Source organism: Narcine bancroftii, chromosome 1 (assembly GCF_036971445.1).
Source record: "Narcine bancroftii isolate sNarBan1 chromosome 1, sNarBan1.hap1, whole genome shotgun sequence".
NCBI lineage: Eukaryota > Metazoa > Chordata > Chondrichthyes > Torpediniformes > Narcinidae > Narcine > Narcine bancroftii.
The window spans coordinates 294,715,338-294,738,742 of NC_091469.1; the positions used below are offsets into that span (position 1 = coordinate 294,715,338).

The 23,405-nt window shown below is 41.2% G+C and overlaps 1 protein-coding gene and 1 non-coding gene across 4 annotated transcripts in view; both read left to right on the top strand.

The window, feature by feature from the left end:
• Nucleotides 1-970: 970 nt before the first annotated feature.
• Nucleotides 971-23,405, top strand: part of prmt3 (protein arginine methyltransferase 3) — a 195,549-nt gene continuing 173,114 nt past the window's right edge. The window contains exons 1-5 of one of the 3 annotated variants that reach the window (XM_069904895.1): nucleotides 971-1,063; nucleotides 4,877-5,000; nucleotides 18,652-18,734; nucleotides 18,871-18,920; nucleotides 21,164-21,266. In XM_069904895.1, coding sequence (XP_069760996.1) covers nucleotides 1,006-1,063; nucleotides 4,877-5,000; nucleotides 18,652-18,734; nucleotides 18,871-18,920; nucleotides 21,164-21,266 — 418 coding nt within the window. In that variant the 5' untranslated portion in view covers nucleotides 971-1,005. Of the gene's footprint in view, nucleotides 1,064-3,757; nucleotides 3,835-4,876; nucleotides 5,001-18,651; nucleotides 18,735-18,870; nucleotides 18,921-21,163; nucleotides 21,267-23,405 lie in introns of those variants that run through there. The other 2 variants (XM_069904900.1, XM_069904905.1) reach the window with 2 other exon arrangements.
• Nucleotides 9,384-9,490, top strand: LOC138752082 (U6 spliceosomal RNA). The gene has a single exon (XR_011350354.1). It is a non-coding gene; the product is annotated as a U6 spliceosomal RNA (small nuclear RNA).

Here is a 23,405-nt window from a genome sequence, read left to right on the forward strand (position 1 = left end):
TCTATCCAATCTCTCCATACCAGGTAACGACATATTGATGAATCTTCTTGGTATTCTCTCTAGTGCCTTCACATCTTTCCAATATTACTCCAGCCAAACACATGTTCATGTGGCTTTACCTTAAACACTCTGCATTTATATTCTATGACCTGACTAATGAATGCAAATATTTCATAGACCTTCCTAACCAATTTACATTCCTGTGATCTTTCCTTCAGGCAATATTGGACATCTGCACCAAAGTCACAATTTCCTAGGTTCCTGCTAATTTATTTTCCATCCCAGTCTTTCCAAAATACTGCCCCAGACTTAATATTACAGCAACATAAACATCCTTGAAGTTTCTTTGTTCGAGAACCCACGTCAATTCCGTTAACAGATGTGGTAGTGTGATCATAAAGGTGATTTAGGAAAGCGAGCTAATGTTAGTAGAATTCGACATTTTAAACAGATGTTCGAGCAATACAGAAACAGATGGCAGGTCGTGTTGATTATAAAGCTGGAAGCAGAGTTTGATTTCATTATTTCAGCAATATTTCACTGTCGTGAGGAAATCCTTCTCCCTACCTTGCATCTCACTCAGAGCAGCCCCGGCAGCGAAGCCCAGATCGCTGTTGGCCCCAAGGTGCAGAGACCAGGGCGTCCTGAATAATCGGCTTCACGCCGGAGCAAGTCGGCCAGCAACGCCGCGGATGCCGCACCTTCCAACCCCAAGCGGAGCCAAATTTCATCCAAGGGGCCCGGGTGGGAGGCGACGACGACCTTCGACCCTGTGCCAATAGCTGGGACTAAACGTTCCCCTGAAAGGGAAAGTAAAACGCGAGGGTCTGCAGGCGCAGTGTTGGCACGAACGGGGATTTCCTATTCGGTCCGCTGTACTCGGTTAATAAAACGACATGCATCGAGAGAGCTTTAGCGGGAACTCGTGCGAATAAAAACCTCTAGCTACATCAATAGATACTTCCTATTTCCTCCAAAAGAACCAGCCCACTGACCTGGAAGTGGATGAGGAGCGTGACGGCTTCTGACAGACCTTTTGGATTGAGCATGGCTACCAGGCGAGGTAAACGCGTGGGGGGAAAGAATGAATGAATGAAATGGAACGCGGTGTGTCAATGTGCAGCCGCGCGCGGGGCTGGCGTATTGCCCATCCCCCGGGTGCCCCGGACCCTCTCTCTCCGCTGCTGAACTGCTTGCTCACCCCCTCCTCGTTCTCTTGAACGATTCGCCACTGCAAATTTCTGGATTAATAATTCCCGGCCGACTGCAAAAATTAAAAAGAAAAGCCCCCCCTCTTTTTCGCGACCATTACATTTCAGCTGCAGAAAGAAAATAAAACTGCGGACGCTGGGGTAGAACGCAGATGCACTAAAGTGTCAGGGGAACTTTGCGTGACCTGCTGAGTTTCTCTGGCACTTTTGTGCATGAAGGCCGAGTTATTCAGCAGAAATGGAGGGTGCTGATTTTGCATGCAGGACAATGTTGGAATCCTACTTGGTGGGAGCAAGAGGTGTGTTCGTGTCAGAACTCATGGATTAAATAAATGTTTCCACGTGCATGATAAACATCAAGAGTCCTGAGCACAGATATCAGACAGACCTTGGTGATAAGGGTCATATAAGGTGCAATGATGTGGAAGGGTCTCAATTAAGGCACCCTCCCCCACCTCCAGTTTAAATTCCAGAAGGAATATTTTGGAGGATCAAGAACCAAGGCCAACTGATGCCCTAAATGCAGCCCAACAATGGAAGGGTCTTCCATTATACAACGGACAAGACATTAAGACTAAATAAGACCTGAATGTGAAATAATAGATTAAAAATTCAGTTTTCTTCCAGGCCAGTCCTCATAACTATATTACATTTAATGAGTGTGCATTTTTATTTATATATATATATATATATATATATATACATATGTATATAGATCTATAGATATATATATGTATATAGATCTATAGATATATAGATCTATATATATAAATAAATATGTGTGTGTGTATATATATATGTATGTGTGTATATATGTGTGTGTATGTATATATATATGTGTGTATACATGTGTGTATACATGTGTGTATGTGTGTGTATATATGTGTATATACATGTGTGTATGTGTGTGTATATATGTGTGTGTATGTGTGTGTATATATGTGTGTGTTTATGTATGTATGTGTGTATATATGTGTATATATCTGTGTATATGCACGTGTGTGTTTGTGTATGGGTATATGTGTGTGTATATGTGTGTGTATTTATGTGTGTGTTTACGTGTATGTACATGTATGTGTGTATGTACATGTATGTACATATATGCGTATATGTACATGTATGTGTGTATGTATATGTATGTGTGTATATGTATGCATGCATGCATGTGTATATATATATATGTGTGTATGTATCTGTATATGTATGTGCATGTATGTATGTGAGTGTATATATAGTTATCCTTTCATTTATTGTGGGGGCCCCCTTTTTGTGGGGCCCTCGTTAAGTTGCACCCTGGCAAATCCGGCACTGGAAAAATATTATGTGGTGACCCCTTCCCTTAGTGCCCTAAGAACATGCTTATTTTGCTTAATGGTTAATCCAGGCCTGGGTGGGGATGTGGCGATTATAAACTACAAGACCTAGGAGCATATTGGCTAATGTATTTTTACTTTCAACCCCATTCTTCTGCCTTCTCTTTATAGCCTTCAACACGTGTGTCATCAAGAACCCATCAACCTCTGCCTTAATCTGCCCAGTGACTTGGCCTCAACAGCTGTCAATGGCAACGAATTCCATAAACTCATCACTCCCTGGCTGAATAAATTTCCTCCTTTTATTGGGCAATACATTTAGCATAGAGGTTAGCACCAGTGACTGGAGTTTGAATCCAGCGCAGTCTGTAAGGAGAATATACCTTCCCCCTGTGTCTGCGTGGGTTTTCCGGGTGCCTCGATTTCCTCCCACCCGTCAAAATATACAGGAGTTGTAGATTAATGGGATGTAATTGGGCGGCACGGGCTTGTGGCTGAAAGGACCTGTATACCTAAATTTAAAATTGTCGCTCCAAAGGTTCATATGTGTAAGCTTTGAGGTTTCTAATTTGTGGCAGTCCCTGCATAGTTTAAACTATTTTGCGCACCTTGATGGAGTTGGTGGGGGGAGGGCGGGCAGTGGGGTTGGACCATGGAGTGAGCTAAGATGAATGTGATTGGTTCATGCAGTGAGCTGGTGAAGTTAAATGTGAATAGGTGTAAATGAATTGTGTAATTGTGTATTAGCTCCAAATGAGGTTGAAAGTTATTATGGAGTTTCAGTCAACCCCAGACCTATCTGGGTTTACTCTCTTATCTGTGATGCTTTCAATAGCAGGTGCAGCAAAAAAAAAATCTTATCAGCATATTGGCTCTGAATGCAATTCTCTTGCTGTTTCCTCTGAGATTTGTATGACATTCAACTGTGAGGTCTGTTTCTGCCTCCATCCCCCACCCATTTGGGAGGGGGAACCCCACTACAGGGTGAATGAACATGCAACCTCCACACAGACAGCATACGAGGTGAGAATCAAATCTGTAGTGCTAGAGTTGTGGACAACTGAAGCACATGTAGCACCATGTTGCTCAGTTATGTTGGAGCAGTAGAAGGGGCCATATGACTTCCTACTGCACCTCTTGTGTTCGAGAGATACTGTGGTGAAACTCTTGGTAGTGTGAATTAATTAATTTGAGTTTATTTTCCTTTCCAGAATCACCATGTACTGAAATTTTTGCTTGATACAGCAACTAAAGCACATAAAATTCTCAAACAACAAGCCTAAATTAAATTGTCACATAAGTGAAAAAGGGTAAATATAAGAAGCTGCATAAATATTCACATTTACAGTTAATGTTTTTTTAAAAAAGTGATATATCAGGACAGGAAGCCATTGGATTTCCACCATTCAACATGATCAGAGCTGATCATATGACCTCAGTACCCTATTCCAGTTTTCTCCATATCCCTTCATCCCTTTAGCTATAAGTGCCACATCCTGCTCCCTTTTGAATATATCTAATGAAATAGCCTCAACAACTTTCTGTGGTAGGGAGTTCTATGTTCACATGCAACTCTCTCTACTCAGCTCAGTCCAAAAAGGGCTTAACCCTTATCCTGAAATGGTGAACCCTTGTTCTGTACTTTCCAAGCATTTCTTCCCACATCGAATCGATCTGGTCCTTTCAGGATTTTGTGTCTCAGTGAGATTCTCTTTCATTCTTCCAAATTCCATTGACCCTAACCCTAGTCTATCCGCTCTTTCTTCCTGCGTCAGTCCTGTCATCCAGAAATCAGTCTAGTGAATCTTCACAGCACACCCCAAATGGCAAGAATGTCCTTCCTGCAATGAGGAGGTTAAAACTGCACATATTACTCAAGGTGTGGCATCACCGAGGCCCCACACAACTGCAGCCGAATGTCCCTACGTTGGCAATATAGCTTTGCTTTTTATGGATGCTGAAAGACCAGCTGAGTTCCTCCAGGATTTCGGTGTATTATTACTATATCTAAGCTCTTAAACATATCAACAAATTCTGTTCTGATTCTCCTTCAAATCCAGTCCAGTGATTTAGCGTTTTGCCACCCCTCATGATGTACTTTTTCTTTTCTTCGATAGTCAGGTTTGGGCTGATAATACTCATGTGAAACATCCTGCAAATCTCTCTCCTAATTAAGATGCAACAGGATCAAATGTTATTACTGATATAACAAATGGATATCCTGGTGCTTTTGGATGCTTTTTTTTTGGTGGCTGGATTTCGTATTTCAAAGGCTGAGTTAATTTTCTGTGGTCTTCCATTTGATTCAACGTTTAACCTTTGTCAAAGCCCTTCTTGTTTCTATCCTGACAGACAAAGGGGACGATACAGATGAGATGCCTGATCTGTTGGACGTTGATGATGACATGTGGTGCAACTGGGATGAAGAAGAGTACAGTAAAAGTGAATTGCAAGTATGCTGTCTATTTTGTGAAAGGTGAGCAAGTGTCTGTGAATCTAATGTTTTACAGCATTGAATGAATCAGCTATTCATTGAAATTGAACTGGCATAAAAGTTGCAGTTCCAGCTGACTAGATGTTGCAAAGAAAATGGTATGAACAAAATCTGTTAGCAACTCCTGGAGAAATCAAGATTTGAGATTTAGTTGTCATGTAATAATGCAGAACATTTAATACAACATTTCCTTCTGCCTGCTGTAATGCAGACAAGGATTTGCCATTAGTATTGCCTGGTGCCCCTTGCAATGAGAGAGAATCAAGCAAGAGAGAATCCCTTCAGCGGCACTGAGTGTCCATGGATTTGCCTCCAGTGTTTTGCAACTGCACAGACCCCTGTTCAATCCATCGGCAACCTGAGCTCCACTTCCAAAGGTCCATCACAATCAGTGCCTGGGGCCCTTCAGAAGCCCTTCTTGGCCTCAGCATCCTTACAAATTCTGGTTCCGTGAGCCCCTCAACTGTAAGTTGCTGACTAACTGCAGCCAGAGTGGGTCCTTCAGCCACTGAGCCCCTTGCTGGTCTGCTGCTGTGGATTCGTCGTTGCTGTTTGCAATTCTCTGCTCCCCCACCAGGAGCATAGTTGCAACCCTTTCTGTGCGCTCACTGTCAGTCAAAAGCAATCGCCCCTTTCACACCACTGATTCTGTGTGGGTTAACCGGCTAATTTAGTGGGTCCGTTCCTGGTAATCATGCAGTGTGAGACGTTGCAACCTGGCAGGGTGAGTTAAATTCAACTGGGCTCTGACACTTGGTCGGGGCAAGTGTCAGAGCCTGGCCAAGTTAACTCACTTATCGCCTTCTGCCTGTGTGAAAGCACAACCTGCTCTTGCCTTGTCACCGCTGGAGGCGGGACCCCCCCCCCCTTAAAATGCTGGGTTTTCTCAGTTACCAGGTAAATCATCGTGCAGGGGGAAAGGCTCCAGAGTGCAGGATGCCAGGTAAGTTTTCCCGCTTCCTAGGAGGGTTGGCTGTGAATGAGAGCAGAACTCGAGGACATGGCCTAAAAATTTGAGGGAGCAGGTTTAGCCCAGAGATGAATGAACCTGTGGCATTCTCTCCCCAAGGAAGCAGTGGAGGTTTAATAATTGAATATATTTAAAATACAAGTTTTTGCAAAATGGGAGAAATAAAGGTGATGGGGAAAAGTCTACGAGCAGATCAGCCATAATCTTATTAAATGGCAGAGCATGTTAGATGGGTTAAATGGCCTATTACTCCCTTATCCGTTCATATGTTCTGATATTTGCAATTTGCTTGTGCTATTAACAATTTATGCCAATTTTATACTTCCTTGAATATTGTGTAGCTGAATTTTTAATGGTGTGCAACTCAACCACTGATTAATTCCATCTTCTGAAGGCAGTTGTCTATGAACCTTAAGAGAATTTAAGAGTTAATCAAGACTAAGGAAACAAATTAAATAAATATCAATACAAGTACGAGCTAAGGGCATGTTGCTGGCTGTAGGATCATTTCTAGCCCCCTTGTATTAATTTCTGTTAACTGTTCGCTTTTGATGTCAAAGAAGTTGTGGAGGGAGGTTGGGCTTGATCAACTACTTTTTGGATTCCCTGTCAACTGCTAGATTATTATTATCAGGTGAAGTTTGGAACTGATCATCAATACAATTTCCTTACATGAAATGATCCACTGCTTGATCATCAGCTAATTGGCCGAAGGCAATTCGGTTTATCCAATAATTCATATTTTTTATGTACGTACACATTCTGTAGACCTTCAGAAGTGTAGGCACATTGTTCACTGGTTCCAATTTATCCATGCCTCACCTCATTAAGCTTTTAGTTTTGTCATTGTTGTGGAATAAATAATACAGGTACACAATCCTTTATCCAGAACCCTTGGGGGACAGTGTGTTCCGAATTTTGGATTTTTCCGGATAACGGAAAGCCAGATTTAAACCCACCTGAATCGTACTGCCTTATCCACCCCCACCCCCGTCTAGTCGTGCTGCCGTCTCCCCCCCCCTCCCCCTTGCCGGCCCGAATCGCGCTGCTGGTCCCCCCCCCTCGCCCACCCGACTTGCACTGCCAGTCTCCCCCCCACTCACCCGCCCAACTCACACTGCCGGTCTCTCCCCGCCCACCCGACACGCGCTGCCATCTCTCTCCCCACTTGCCGGATTTTGGAGCTTTCCGGAGTTTAGATGTCCGGATAAAGGATTGTGTACCTGTATAAATCCCTTTTATTTGAATTTTTCTTGGAAGCTGCAGTCGGATTTCCAGCAATAATTGCGGACTTTGCTCAGGATATCTTTGTCCGTAACTTGCACGTGTTTGTGTGGCAGGATGAGTTACTCTGAGCAGTCGTATGCTCCCCTCAGTTTTCAGCTCCTTTGTACAGCTTATGCCCTTTCTCTCTTGTTTTTGAGAGCTCCTTGTTAGGGTTTTATTTTTAACGGTTGTCTGAAATAAACCAGCATGTTTTCCCGGTCTCAGTCCCTCATCTGATCATATTTGGGATTCAGAACAATGATGTTTGGTACTCAGCCCAGTGAATCTTTCCCTGTAGACTTCTTGGTTATCACCCCAAAAAAAGACCTAATTATTCTGACTGGGTTTCCTGTCCGTCAATGAGTTTTCAATCCATCCCACTTCAATATCACCATTGTGTTGTGTTTTAACTTATTTTAATATTTTAAGTGGGATTTTATCAAGAGCTTTTGAAAATCTGAATACACCATGTCCACTGGTTTTCCCTTATTTATTATACCACCCCATAAAATGGGCTAGCCAAGCACTATTTGCATTCCAGGGAATCATGTTCACATTGTCTGATCATGTCAACATTTTCTAAGTGACCTGCTAACTTACTGTTTATTTTACCTCCTGCTGATATTAGGACTAAATAAGTCAAGTTACCAGTTTCCTTTTTTTTCCCCAAAAAATTAACTTTAAATTTAGACATACAGCGTGGTAACAGGCCCATGAGCCCATGCTGCCCAATCATATCCAATTGACTGACAACCTTGATACGTTTTTTGAATGGTGTGAGGAAACTTGAACCTCCGGAGGAAACTCACACAGACATGGAGAACGTGCAATCTCCTTTCAGGCAGCCCCAGTCGCTGGTGCTGCAACAGCATGTGATAACCGTGCTGCCCAATGGGGTTATTTCACTCCCTCTGATCTGTGACAACAATTTCATAATCTGTAGAATTCTGAAAGATTAGAATGAATGTATCCACTGCTTCCACAGTTACTTCCTTTGGCACTCTGGATTGCAAAATATCAGCTCCTGGATTTGTCAACATTAAGTGGCATTAATTTTGCATAAATATTTTCTTACTGATTCCAGTTTGCTTGAGTACCTCACCTTTGTCAGATTTGCTGACACATCTGCAATGTTCTCTGAAAGGAGAACCAAACTGTTTGTTTAATTGTTCTGCCATTGCACCGATCCCTGTATGAATTCTCCTGTTGACCGGGGAACTTAATGGTTCCACTAATTTTTTTTTCTTGTATGTTTGTAGAAGCTTTTAAAGTCCAGTTTAATATCACTGTTGCACTCTATTTTAGTTGTTATTTTTCCCACACTGCTGAAAGATAAACTCCTTGGGTTTCTTGTTTTGTTTAGCAATCTTGTGTGACTCCTCTTTGGATCTAATGCTCCCCTTCTGTTGTTTTTTCTGTTGGTTTTTCTTTTGTAATTTTATGCCAGCAAGAACTGTTCTAGTTTCAGTTACTGTTTCGTAAATGTTAGCAATAGCCTATTCACTGCCAGGCCTTTTAATGAAGCTCCACAATTTATTATACCCAATTTTCTTATCGTACCTTCATAGTTTCCTTTGTTTACAGGAAGGATTCTAGTTTTGAATTTGATGACTTTACTTTCCATCTTAATGAAGAATTCTGTCATGTTGTAGTCACTCTTCCCCCAGTATAAATGCATGCCAAGATGATTATGCAATTATTTCCTGTTGCATGATATCCAGTCTAGGTTTGCTCTTCCCCAATTGACTACTCATCTTTCTAGTCAAAAAATCACCTATAGACACTCCATGAATTGCTGATGTGATTTGACCACTCCATGTGCATGTAAACTTGGTCTCTAACTAAGTTATACCCTTGCTCCGTGCATCTGTCATTTTGTAGTTGGTTCCACTGTTGTTTGGAGGATTGTAGAGAACTTCTTTCAATGCCGCCTTGGTGCTCTCTGGCTCTACCCAGACCTGTTCCGTGACATCTTCATTTTCTAATTTAATATCCTTCCTTTTTCATTGAATTCATGTTTTGCAAACACTTTCACCCCCATCTCCTGTTGCTTTTTGCTCATCCTTCCAAAAACAGCTAACATCCTTGGATTTTGAGGTCTCAACTGTGACTATTTAACAAGCACATCTGTGCTCGCTTCGGCAGCACATATGCTAAAATTGGAACGATACAGAGAAGATTAGCATGGCCCCTGCGCAAGGATGACATGCAAATTCGTGAAGCGTTCCATATTTTTTTAAAATAAAAAAAACCAAGCACATCTTTGTAATTACAGTCTTATCCACTTACACCATTCGCTGTTACCTTCTCTGCTTTCTGTGCATGTTTCACTCGTTTGATACTGCACACTTATTTTTGTGCTGTTTTAAACCCTATAACATCTCTACCTTTTATTCCAGACATATTAATTTTTTATTTATTTGGCACAATTGACCTATTTGTTCTCTTCCTAATATTTTAACATAGAACATAGAACACTGTAGCACAGTACAGGCCTTTCGGCCCTCAATGTTGTGCAGACCTATATATTCCAAACAAATAAAACCCCTATCTCTTAACCCTCTATTTTCCATCCATCCATGCTTTTGATTAAGAGTCGCTGAAATTTCCCTTTTGTTCCAGCCTCCACCGTCACTCCTGGCAATGGATTCCTGACATCCACAACTCTCTGTGTAAAAACATTTACCCCGATGTCTCTCCTAAATTTTCCCCCCTTCACTTTGTACAGATGTCTTCTGGTCTTTGCTACTCCGGCCTTGCAAAAAAAGGAGCTGACTGTCTATCTTATCTATGCTTTTCAGAACCTCTATTAAGTTTCCTTTCATCCTTCTACGCTTCAAAGTAAAAACGCTTTAGTTCTGTTAACCTTGCCTCATAAGACATTTTCCAATCCAGGCAACATCCTAATAAATCTCCTCTGCACCCTCTCCATTGCTTTCACATCCTTCCTATAATGAGGTGACCAGAACTGAATACAATTCTCTAAGTGAGGTCTCACCAGAGATTTGTAGAGTTGCAACATGACCTTTCTACTCCTGAACCCAATCCCCTCATTAATGAAGCCCAGCATCCCATAGGCCTTCTTAACTATCCTATCAACCTGTGCGGTGATCTTGAGTGATGCGTGGATTTGGACTCTAAGGTCCCTCTGTTCCTCCACACTGTTAAGTATCCGACCATCATCCGAGGTCCTGTAGCTGTGAGGATTGTTTGTCTTTGTCGGTATGTAGGTGGTTTTTGGAAGTCTGTATTTTTGTATTTGTATAACTTAAGGGGCAGGGAGGGGAGGGTGTACAGAGGGGGAAATAAGGACTCTGTAAATTATATAACGTGGAAAGAGAATGCAAAATTCTGTTTATTGGACACATGAGTCTTTGAAAAGTTAAAAAATAAAATATTCAAAAAAAACATAACCCTGTACTCAGCCTTCTGGTTTGTCCTTCCAAAATGCATCACCTCACACTTATCCAGATTGAACTCCATCTGCCACTTTTCTGCCCAACTCTGCATCCTGTCTATATCCTTTTGTAACCTATGACAACTTCCAGCTCCATCCACAACTCCAACCTTTGTATCATCTGCAAACTTATTTAACCATCCTTCTACTTTTTCATCTAGGTTTTTTACAAAGAGCAGGGGGTCCCAGAACAGATCCTGTGGATGTCCACAAGTCACTGACATCCAGGCAAAATATTTCTGTCCATGACAACTCGCTTCTTTCTACATGCAAGCTAATTTTTAATCCACACAGCCAAGGTTCCATGGATCCTACTCCTCGTGATTTTCTGAATGAGTCTTTCATTGGTGGCCTTGTAAGATGCCTTCTTAAAATCTATATAGACCACATCTGCTGCCCTACCCTTATCAATTTCTTTTGTTACCTCTTCAAAAAGCTCAATTAGGCTCATGAGGCATTACTTTCCCCTAATAATCCCCTGATTATCATTGAATAGACTGTACTTCTCCAAATGTTGATAGATCCCCTCCAATAGTTTGCACACCACTGATGCAAGAGCCACCTCTCTAAAATTCCCAGGATTCTCCCTATATTACCTCATTTAAACAAGAGACTATATTTTCTGTTCTCCAATCCTCTGGCACCTCCCCTGTGGCCAAGGAGGGCTATCTCTTCCCTCACTTCCCACAGCAGCCTGGGGAATACTGCATCCGGCCCAAGGGACATCAATCTTAATGTTTTCAAGAAAATCCAACATTTTCTCTTCCCTAATCTCAATAGTGTCCAGCACACAAGTCTGTTCTATTCTAATGTCACCCCGATAAGAAGCATTCATTTAGCACCTCTCCAACCTCCTCCGCCCCCAGGCACATGTTTCCTCCTTTATTGGTCCACCTTCATTCTCATCATCCTTATGTTCTCTACAAATGCAGAGAACACCTGGGGTTCTCCTTAATTCTACACACCAAGGCCTTCTCATGCCCCCTTCGAGTTCTACTGTCCTTTCTTAAGTTCCTTCCTGGCTACCATATAATTATCATGAGCCTTTCCTGTTTCCTAAATCTCATATATGCTTCCTTTTCCCTTTTAACCAACTGCTTCACCTGCTTTGTCAACCATGGTTTCCTTTTTTTCCACCTTTTCCCTGTTTCACTGGGACAAATATATCTGGAATCCAGCACATGGTCCCTAAGCACCCTTCACATTTACTTCTGTGGTTCCTCCCAGGAAAATCTGTTCCAATTTACTCTCCCTAGTTCTTGCCTTAATCATCATAATTAGCCCTTCCCCAATTGAACACATTCCCATTTTATCTGCTTTTATCATTTCAAAATCTGCATACTTATCTGTTCCTCAGTGTCCCAAAGGCTCTTTTCTTGGCTGTGACTGTGATGATAAAAATATTTGAAGCCATGCTCTTTTGCAATCTGGTTATCCACATTCCAATCATTTTTTTTTTGTTCTTCCTTGTTTGTCTCTTGCATTCTTTATTTCCCTGCAATGGGACCACCTTTTCCCCTTCCATCTGATCATTTCACCATCATTATCTTGCAGAATCAGAGCCACTAATGAAAATTAACTCCCCACCCCCATTTGTCTTTTTCTCATTTTATTGATTTCAGACCATTTTAAGATAGATATTTTGCTCTTGTTTTTAATCATTTCTTTCTCCTGTCTTGTTAAAGATGATTATTATGTTCTCCTGGGGATCTATAACTTCCATCTGTTGTACATTTTCTGGGTCATTAATGAATTCTCGAGTGTGGTGATCACTTTCTCTCTCTCCAAGTCTTCCTTGACGTAGCTGCACAAGTGAAGCATGACTACCCCTTGAAGCAGTCAAGTATTACAATTCCCATTTGTGACTGGGAGCCACTTTGATGCTCTGCATTTATGTTTGTATGAGTGAATCCACCATGTAAATGAAAGTTCCTTCTGTTTATAGTTTTTCTTTGTAGGACAATGTCAGCTTAGACTTTATAAGCCTTGATTTCAGTCAGGGAATAGTTGGATTTTCAGCTTTCTTTTTTCAATGGTCATTTTTTTCCAGAGGTCAGCACGAGCTAACAATCAGTTCAGATTTAATGTCAGATGCATGTATGACGTCACATGCAACCCTAAGATTCCTTTTCCCGTGGGCCAGACAGAATTTCCACTTAGCGATGTTGAAAATAAAAAGTACTCCAGAAACGATATGTGCAAAGAGAGAAATGTAAACAAAGAAAGAAGTGCAAACAAATTGCAATACAGAAAATAAACATTCACCAATGTTCAAAATAAAAAATTTCAAATGAGACTCTGATTGAGTTTTGTTGTTGAGGGGTCTGATGGTGGAGGGGGAGCTGGTGTTCCTGAACCTGGTGAGGTGAGTCTTGTGGGACCTGTACCTCATTCCCGATGGGAGCAGCAAGAATAGAACATGTTCTAGGTAGTGTAGATCCTGGATGATTGCTGCTGCTCTCTGATGGCTGCTTTCTCTGATGTACTGGGCTTGCATCCAATACCTTTTTGCAGGGCTTTCCACTCAGAGGTTTTGGCACCCCCATACCAGATCGTGATGCAGCCCGTCGGCAAATTTTTCACAACACGTCTGTAGAAGATGCCAAGGTTTTTAATGTCATACCAAGCTTTCTCGGGAAGTAGAGGCACTGACATGCTTTCTTCATGATGACAGTCACGTGTTGTGTTCAGGAAAGGTCCTATGAAATAGTGACTCCCAGGAATTTAAATTTTCTCACCTTCTCCACCTCTGATCCTCCAATGACCACTGGATTGTACACCTCTTTGTTTTCCCCTCCTTAAGTCTACAATCAACTCCTTGGTTTTGGTGACCTTGAGTGCAAGGCTGTTGTTAGTACACCATTCAGCCAAGTTTTAAATCTCCCTCCTGTGTGCTGACTTATTGCCCCGTTTTATACAACCCACCACTGTGACATCATCAGCAAATTTGTAGATGGTGTTATTGTCGCACCAAACTACGCAGTTGCAGGTGTAAAGTGAGTAGAGCAGGGGGCTAAGAATGCAGCCCTGTGGTACTCTGGTACTGATAGAGATTGTGGAGGAGATGTTCTTTACCATTCTTCACTGATTGGGGTCTGGAGATGATGAAGTCCAGGATCCAATTCTACATTAGGGTGTTGAGGCCCAGGACTTGGAGTTTGCTGATCAGTTTTGAGGAGATGATTATGTTGAATGCCGAACTGTAGTTGATAAAGAGCATTCTGATGTATGCATCTTTGCTGTCCAGGAGTTCCAAGTCAGTGAGATGGCATCTGCCTTGGACCTGTTGCTGTGGTGGTCAAATTGGAATGGTCTGTGTTGCCACTCGGGCATGAACTGATATGCTTCAAAACCAGCCTCTCAAAGCATTTCATCATAGTGGTCAGTATTCACTTAGGCTGGTTACTACACTCTTCTTAGGCTCAGGAATTGAGGTTAGGGATTGAGACCTGTTTGAAACAGGTGGATAACATGCCTTGCCAAAGTGAAATGTTGAAGATGTCTATAAATACATTGCCAAGTTGGTCAGCACAAGTTTTCAGTACTTGGCTGGGTACTATGTCCGGACCACTCTCCTTGGATTCACTCTCCTGAAGGCAGCCTGCATGTCAACCTTGGATACTGACAAAAGAGCATCATCAGGGGACCTGGGGTGTGCAGGGGATCTTCTTTGTTCTGCTGGTGAAATCGGGTTTAGAACCCAATTCAGCCTCAAGAACAAGGAAGAACCACCACTGAACACTCCCACATCACCTGATGATGTTCTCCTCTCCATAACCCAGGATGATGTGCAGGCTGTCTTCAGCAGGGTGAATCTGAAGAAAGCATCTGGTCCGGATGGAGTACCCTGTCGAGTATCAAAATTGTGTGCTGAACAACTAGCCGAAGTATTCACAGGTATCTTCAACATCTCACTCCGGCAGACCGTGGTACCCACCTGTTTCAAACAGGTTTCAATCATACTGGTGCCCACAACGGGAAAAAAAGAAGAAAAGTCACTGGAAAAGAAAGAAGGCGGCCTTATCTGCACGAAGGAACAGGGAGCCATGGTGGCGAAGAGCACCTGATCTCCGAGGTTGGTGCCGGCCCTGCGGAGTCGCAAACCCCCGACCAGTGGACTGCAAAAGTGCACAACTGCGCAATCAAATGTAAAAGAAAATACTGACGGGAGGGGGGCTCAGCTGAGGAGCGGGCATACACGGCGCGACCAGCTGAGGGACGCCCGACACCAGGCTCTCAGCTGGAAGATGGGGAAGGTGGCAGGAGAGGGAGTGAGGAACCAGACAAGGAAGAAAGTCAACGGGGTGAACGGCAAGAGGAGCAGCAGCAGGAGGCCCGACAGATGAGCAGCCCAGGAGGGGAGGATCACCAACAAGAGGCCCAGCAAGAAGTAGCCTGACAAAGTGATACAAGCAACTCATCAGGAGAATCAGAAGAGACAGAGATACGAAGAAGAGAAGAAGAAGATACAAACATAGGTACAAACACAGAAGAAGACCAAGATCTTCACAGAGAAATGGAAGGTAAAACAGATGGACAGAATATAGATAAAGCCTTTTTTGAAGAACAAATGAGAGCATTAAAAGAATGGTTATCATGAGAATTTAGTGCAATTAAAAGAAAAATGAAAAGAACAGAAGATAAAATACTAAGTTTAGAACTGGTCATGACAGAAATAGGGAAAAGAATAGAGAATGGTGGAAGAGTGGGAAACGGCTGTAGAAATGGAAGTAAATGACGAGGAAAATTGGAAGAAAGTGGCAAAAAAAATTAAAGAGACACAAGAGTTGTTATCTCAGAAAATTGGTACAAAATTGAAACAACAAAAAAATAGTGGGCCTGAAGGAGGGTGAAGATGGCTCAGGCATGAAGGAATTTATAAAAGGATGGATCCCGAAGGTCCTAGGAATGTCAGAAATTCAGGAAGAAATGGAAATAGAAAGGGCACACAGAACACTAGCTCCAAAACCGCAGACACGTCAAAAACCAAGATCCATCTTCGTAAAATTTTTGAGATATACGACAAGAGAAAATATATTGGAGCGGCAAGGAATAAAGTTAGAGAAGATAATAAACCATTGGAATACAAGGGTCAAAAAATATTTTTTGACCCAGATATAAGTTTTGAACTCTTAAAGAAGAGGAAAGAGTTTAATACAGCAAAATCGATTCTATGGAAAAAAGGTTATAAATTCATGTTAAGACATCCAGTCATGCTTAAAATATTTATACCCGGGGAGCAAAACAGACTGTTCTCAGATCCGGAGGAAGCACAAGAATTTGCAGAGCGTTTGCAGGACAGAAGGAAAGATGAAGAGATGTAATAAGAATGAAGAATGTTGATAAAGTATATATAAAGATGTAAAAACAATGTATATGTAAAGAACTAAAGAGGGAAAAGAGAGGGGAAGGAAGGAAGTAAGGGGATTAAAAAAGGGAGAGCTTTGTTATATGTGTAAAACAAAAAGTATTTTCGGGGGGGGTTGTGGGGGGAGAGAATAACTATCACTGTGAAATCAGTTGATGCTTGCGAGCAAGATCGCAACCTATATGGAAAGGGAAGTTGTGGTTGCCCGGCAAGGGATGAGGGGCAATTCAGAGGGGGGGGGGTGGCATTTGGGGTTAAGGTAATATTGGGTGTGGGAATTGTTGGAGTATTTTATGTTTTAAATGTGTTGTCATACATTGAGTTTAGAAAGGGAAAACTAAGAGATGAAAATGGGAAAAGGGGGATGGTGGTGGTGAGGAAGCAGAAAAGAGGTGTAAACAAGATATAAGATGGCCATGTTGAACTATATGATTATAAACATTAATGGAATACATAACCAAATTAAAAGGAAGAGGCTATTAAATTTACTGAGAAAAGAAAAAAATAGATATAGCATTTGTACAGGAAACGCATCTAACTGAAGTGGAACATAATAAATTAAAGAGAGACTGGGTAGGACACGTAGCGGCAGCATCATATAATTCAAAAGCTAGAGGTGTAGCCATATTCGTTAACAATAAACACAAGGTTACGCACGATACAGTATAATTGGTTACACAGGTTATATATCACTCCTCAAAAATTAAAAGAATGGGATCCAACATTATCAGATGGATGTTTTCGCTGTAAGAAGGAAATGGGAACAACAATACATGTAATTTGGGCATGTGTGAAAGTGAATACGTTTTGGGAAGAACTAAATCAGATATTAAATAAAATCACAAAAAATAACATACCAAAAAATCCAGAGATCTTTCTTTTAGTGACAGAAGAAGAAATTAATTAGGTCTCAAATTGGATAAAGCGCAAAAAAGATTCATTATGATAGCCTTAGCAGTAGCAAAAAAGTATATAAAGTTAACTTGGAAAATGGAAGAGAGCCTGAGAATACAGCAATGATACATGGAAATGAATAAATGTATTCCATTGGAAAAAAATTACATATAATTAAAAAAAAATAAAGTCACATTATTTGAACAAATTTGGGAACCAAACATGGAACATAACAAACATGGAACATAACAGAGAGAGCTTACCTCGGACTTCCACCTTCAGTGTGTAAAAACAGATGATGCATTTTTCTTGTTTATTTTTCATTATGTGAAGACATTTTTTTATGGTTTTATTGTATTGTATTTGTTGAATATTTATTGGTTTTGGAGGGGGATGGGAAGGGGGGAGGGAGGGTAGGGGGGAAAAAAAGGGAGAAAATGCCACTGTGTATATTTAATGAGAAACATTTGTATATAGTTTGGTTGATATGGTTCACAGCGTGAAAAATAAAAAAAATTATTAAAAAAAAGTGTGGTAATCTGCCTAAATGACTATTGACCAGTGGCACTCGCATCCACAGTGATGAAGTTTTTTGGAAGGCTGGTGTTAAAGCATATCTGCTCCTGTTTGAGAGGCAACACAGACCATTCCAATTTGCCTATCACAGCAACAAGTCTACGGTGGATGCCACCTCAGTGGCTCTACTCAAAGCCCTGGATCACCTGGACAGCAAAGATGCATATATCAGGATGCTCTTTAAAGGTTACGGATCAGCATTTAACACTATCATCCATTAAAAATTGATCAGTAAAATCCAAGACCTGAGACTCAACACCCCACTGTGTAATTGGATCCTGGATTTTCTCACCAACAGATCACAATCGGTGAGGATTGGTAAGAATATTTCCTCCACAATCTCCATCAGTACCAGAGCACAACAGGGCTACATTCTTAGTCCCCTGCTCTACTTGTGTTACACCTACGACTGTGTGGCTCAGTACTCATTTACAAATCGCTGATGATATAACGGTAGCAGATTGTATACGAAAAAAAAAATGTGATGAGTCAGCCTAGAGGAGGGAGATTGAAAACTTGGCTGAATGGTGCACCAGCAACAGCCTTGCACTCAATGTCACCAAAACCAAGGAGCTGATTGTTGACTTCTGGCTCTTGTGCAGTTGTGAAATGACATCTTGTTGGAGGTTTAGATCTGGAGCTTGGGTTGCCGATGGTTTGAACGGGAGACTGCAACTGCCTAGCCTGTGGGAACACTGCAGCTGACTCCACAGATTCTCATTGTCTCTGAAGGGACACTCCTCTCTCGCTTCTCTTTCTCCTATTGTCAGGGGCACTGGGCAATACTCATGGCGTCTCTTGGTTTGCTTTTTGGCGGACGAACGTTGAAATACATCATGTATTTTGCATTTTGAATTGTGTGACAATGAAAGTACTCAGTGCCCTGACTGATGAAGTCAAATGTGCTAAATGGCTTCTTCACCACCCTGTACACTTACGCCGCCACTTTCGTGGAAACTCTGTACCAATGCCCCTCTGTTATCTCGTTCTTGCTCTTGCACTGACCTGGATCAGAATGTGGGCAGTGAGTTTTGGCCTTTGTTTTCAGATTTCAGTGTAAAGAGTAGATAATTGGATTGTTTGTCTTTTCTTCTCTATGCAGGTTATTCTGTTCTGCTCAAGATACCTTTAGTCACTGTGTAACAGAGCATCAGTTTGATATTAACCAAATGGTCTGCAATCATGGTAAGGAACTTGGGCAGATCACGTCCTCATATTTTTCAAATTTCTTGAATGTTTGCAAATTAATGTTTAGTTTACTCTGATGTTTTCATATGATGTCTGTTAACCTTAAGAAAGCTCTTTTTTTTTTGTTATTCAGGTCTTGATTATTATGGGTACATCAAGCTTGTCAACTTTATTAGACTCACGGTAAGTTTTGTGAAATTAATTTTCTGCCTATTATAATCTCAGAAATTATTTCTCTTGGAGGGTCCTCCCAAATTTTTACACAAAGTTTTATGTTAATGAATTTAAATTCTCACTTGCTTCAAGTGAACAAGAACTTCATGGAAAAAAGGACCGCAATCGCAGCCATTAAATAAAAAATAGATAATAAATTATATATGGGGGAGGTGGGGGGAAGTAACAAAAACATAGTGCAGATGATCCTTTTGTGGAGACGATGCAATCCATGGTTAGAGTAAGAAGTGGAGGTTCAAGATCCACATAGCCTTAGGAAAGAAACTATTCTCAAACCTTGAGGTGCTGGTCTTCAGACTTCTGTATCTTCTGCCCGAAGATAGGAATGAGAAGAGGTAGTGTCTAAGGTAATGGGGGGGGGGGGGGTCCTTTTTGATGTTGGCTGTCTTCTTGAGGCATTACCTCACAAAGTTGTTTTCAGTAGATGGGAGGTTGACGGTGAATCACATAAACCATCCGAGACTCTAATATTCACTAAACAATGCTTACTTATTTATTTTTGTATACAGTAAAATCCCAATTATTCGGCACTCAATCAACCGGAAAATCAAACAACTGGCAAAAATGCCGAGGAAATAAAATAGGTACATTTTACAATAAACAGAAGTTTTAAATAAAAGTTTAAAATTGCTAAAGTAAATGTTCTCCAAAGCAACACCCAACCTGTTGAAGATGGGAGCAATCATTCAGCCAGCGGAGCGCCCCGGTCATGCTCCGCCCGCAGCAGCTGTTTGAATAAAGTTCCATTTAAATAAAATGGCGGCATCCAGGATGAAGAGGCAGTTGATGCCTCTCAATGCAGGGGCGACTCTCCCAAAGTGCCTCTCTATCCCTGCCAAGTAAGAGTATTTGTTTTTATTAGTATCTTATTAAGTATGTTGGTAAGGCTTTATTTGTAAACTTAGGGGAAGCGGGGGATGGGGGGGGATTAATTATGGCGGCGACGTGCTGCACCGCTTGCAAATTGGGTTCGAAATTAAAGGAAGGTATGCTGAGGGGTCTGACTGTGACATCTGCGTGGACGAGAGTTAGGTTGTGTCGAGGGTCTGACTGGGACACTGGTGTGGAGGTGAGTCAGGTTGTCAGTGCAAGGGGAGGGGTTTAATTATTATGGCGGCGTGGTTAGCATAATGGTTAGCACAATGCTGTTACAGTGCCAGCGACGGGTTCGAATTTAAATTTTGTAAATTGCAGGAATTAGCAGATTAAGGTGAATGTGACATAATTAAAGACTACAATGCTAACTCTTTTTTTCAAATTACTTTACATTTTGCACTGTTTTTAGTCTTTTAAAAGTTGTATTCTTAATTCAGGTGTCTTGGGCATCGGAAGAGTGAGTCTCAGTCAACCAGAAAATGTGGATATCTAACACCTGCAATCCCCGTAGATGCTAGAATATGGGGATTTTAACACACACACACTGCTACTTTATTGAGTTGTGCAATTGGATGATAATAAACTTGAACACGACTTCAATTGAACACTCATCCAAAAGCTGTCCACAACTATTTTGATATTTGGGGATATGAAAACTGACAGGAATAGGATCTAAACAGAGCTGCCATAAAAGAGTATAAGTGAATCAATGAAAAATAATATTTTCAACGTGTTACTTGAATTATGATATTTGAAGGCTGGAGGGAAATGTTAACAACTTTGTGAGACATCTTAATTTTATTTATACAGTTCACTTTGAACCTCATCCTTTAATTTAAACTGCACAGTGGGCCTCTTGCTCTTGGCCCCTATACTATTTTGACAGGTCTCAAATCTTTTGCATCCTGCTGGCCAATGGGACCTCTCATTCATAGCCATTCCAAGAAGCAGAGAGCTGTCCCCTGAGGACAGACTAGGCTTCACGAGGCCCAGTCATTTGCAAGTTTGCACGTTTCAGTTTATCTTACATAACAGAATAGATTTCATAAATTAAAAATGAAACATTTGTTATTTGAGTTTCTCGATGGCTTCATGGCAATAGCAACTTGTCTTTCATGTTACATTTCTCCTTGTGGCAAGGGTAAGTTTGAAGACTAACTTTGTTAGAGCAAAATGCTGAGCAGAATTGAGCAAGGGTAACACCTATGAAATATGATTTAAAGCAAGTAATATTTAATATTTTAAATCCGCTTTCAGAATTTTAAAATGTTCTCATGCTGTTCGATAAAGAATAATAATATTTCTCTTTTGCACAGAATCCTTCTGCAGAATTTTTCAAGTCAATTCGATGTGAAGTTCCCTGGGATAAAGACGAGTACATGAAACCATCCTCAGTTGATGATCCTTTACTCCAGTTTGGTACATTTAATTTTGTTTCTTTCGGTCTACAACATAATTGACGGATTGGCTTCCTTACGGAACATTGTCAACAGAGTCTGCTGTGATGATTTTAATACATTTAACTTGTTTTTCCATCATTCTGATTTTGGTGGATAATCAGACAAAAAGTTCTTGTAATTTGTTTCATAGTGGCATTTCTAGTTACTAGCTTTGTAATGACTCGGTGGCACATTGCAGATAGATACATGGGTTTATCTCGCTTCACGATAAATGCAAAATCTTCCTTCTACTCTGGCTGAAAATTTCTGTTTTCTTCTTCATAACTTTTGCTTCTTCCCATTTGATGACACTGCCGTCCTGCACAAAATTTTCACAGACACTTGTAACAAAGTCAAAGTGAAAAGGAACAATAAGCTCCAACAAACAGAATGCAACCAATCTCTACAGTGCGTAGTATCACTCCTCTAATTTCACTGGCCACAACACAGCCACATAATCATCAAAACTATCATTGTGAGCACTGGCTTGTACGATTCCTGTCTCACCCAACATATTTCCACGAGCCTCACATTATATGGCAAAGAGCCGCATGTGGCCCACGAGCTGCGGTTTGGGCACCCCTGACATGATGTTTCTCAATCGCAGAAGTTTTAGATTGAATAGGGTCTTTTGTGAGGGGCCTCATTAAAAACCATTTGGAAAAGATTGTAATTTAAATTTGTGAAAAATGTGGAAAAATTGACACCTGTTGATGACTTGATAATGATGTGAATAAGTGTTCATTTCACCTGGGTTTACCACAGACTCCTTGGATCAGATTTGAATTTTTGTGAGTGCATAAAATGAAGGGGTGAAGAGAAACATAAAAGATTGAAGTGAGTTGATCGAGTTGGAGAGAAACTTCCTCTGCTCGCAGAGAAGTACATTGGATATTACCTGTAAGATTAGAGCTGGGTGAGTCAGTTGTCCTGGCACGAAACTACTCTTGTCAGTTGTTGGGCTGGCGGTCACAACAAATGGCACCCCAGATTGTCCAGGGAACCTGAAACAATCAGATGATAAAGTGGTTAGCGCAAAACTATTACAGCACCAGCGACCCTGGTTCAAATCTGGTGCTGTCTGCAAGGTGCTTGTGTGGGTTTTCTCCAGGTGGCTCTGGTTTCCTCCCATTGTGCAAAAGCGTACTGGGATAGGAGGTTAATTTGGATGTAATTGGGAAGCACAGGTTGAGATCGGCTTCTACCATGCTGTAGATACAAATAAATAAATAGGATTGGCTTGAACTTAAGGATGGAGTCTAATGAATGTTGTTGAGATCATATTGAGAATTCTGAGCTCAACTTCATGTCTTTGTTCTCTTTTGTGCATGTTGTCATTGAAACATTTTATTCTCAATTCATCCCTTGCCTTGAGTACAATTGACAAAGAAATGAGATTTAACTCCTTTCCCATTCATACTCTCTTATAAGTATGAACTACATCATACAATAAATACATTTTGTAAACTGAACAAATTCTTGCACTAATTCTGGACCCCAATGTAATAATTTTCAATGTGTGCCCACAAGCTGAAAGAGCATCTTGGAGCATCCATTTACATTGGTGAATATAATTACATCCTCCACTAAAAGTGGTGTATAAACCTGTTTTCTGAAATTGCTGTTCATTATCCCATCCAGAATTCTGGCAAACATTGCAGAATCACAAAACTGTTACAACACACCGACTAGGCCAATTGTTCCATCGAGTCTGAATCATCTTCTACATAAGTGCTGTCCAGTTGATGCTGCTCTCACCCAATAACCCTGCAAATTCTTTCCTTTCAGTGCATTTTCAGCTTCCTTTTGAGTGCTATAATTGAACCTGCCATCCCAAGTACTCTTGACAGTGCATCTCAGACCCAATTGACATGTCCGTGCATTAAAAAAAAAAGTCACCTTTTCCCTGTCTGTCCTGTGTAGCTTGAACCCCTGTTGCTCAATCCTCGGTCCAGCGAGCACTGACAGTCAGTGGCTTTGTTACAGTGACTTTTGTTGACATGGTAGCAGTGTCGCCACACAACCTGGTGCTAAAGTTGAAAATGTGAGCAACACATAATCTGCCGCAGGAACTCAGTGGGAGTGAAGGAATGGTCAATGTTTCGGTTGGGAGCCCTTC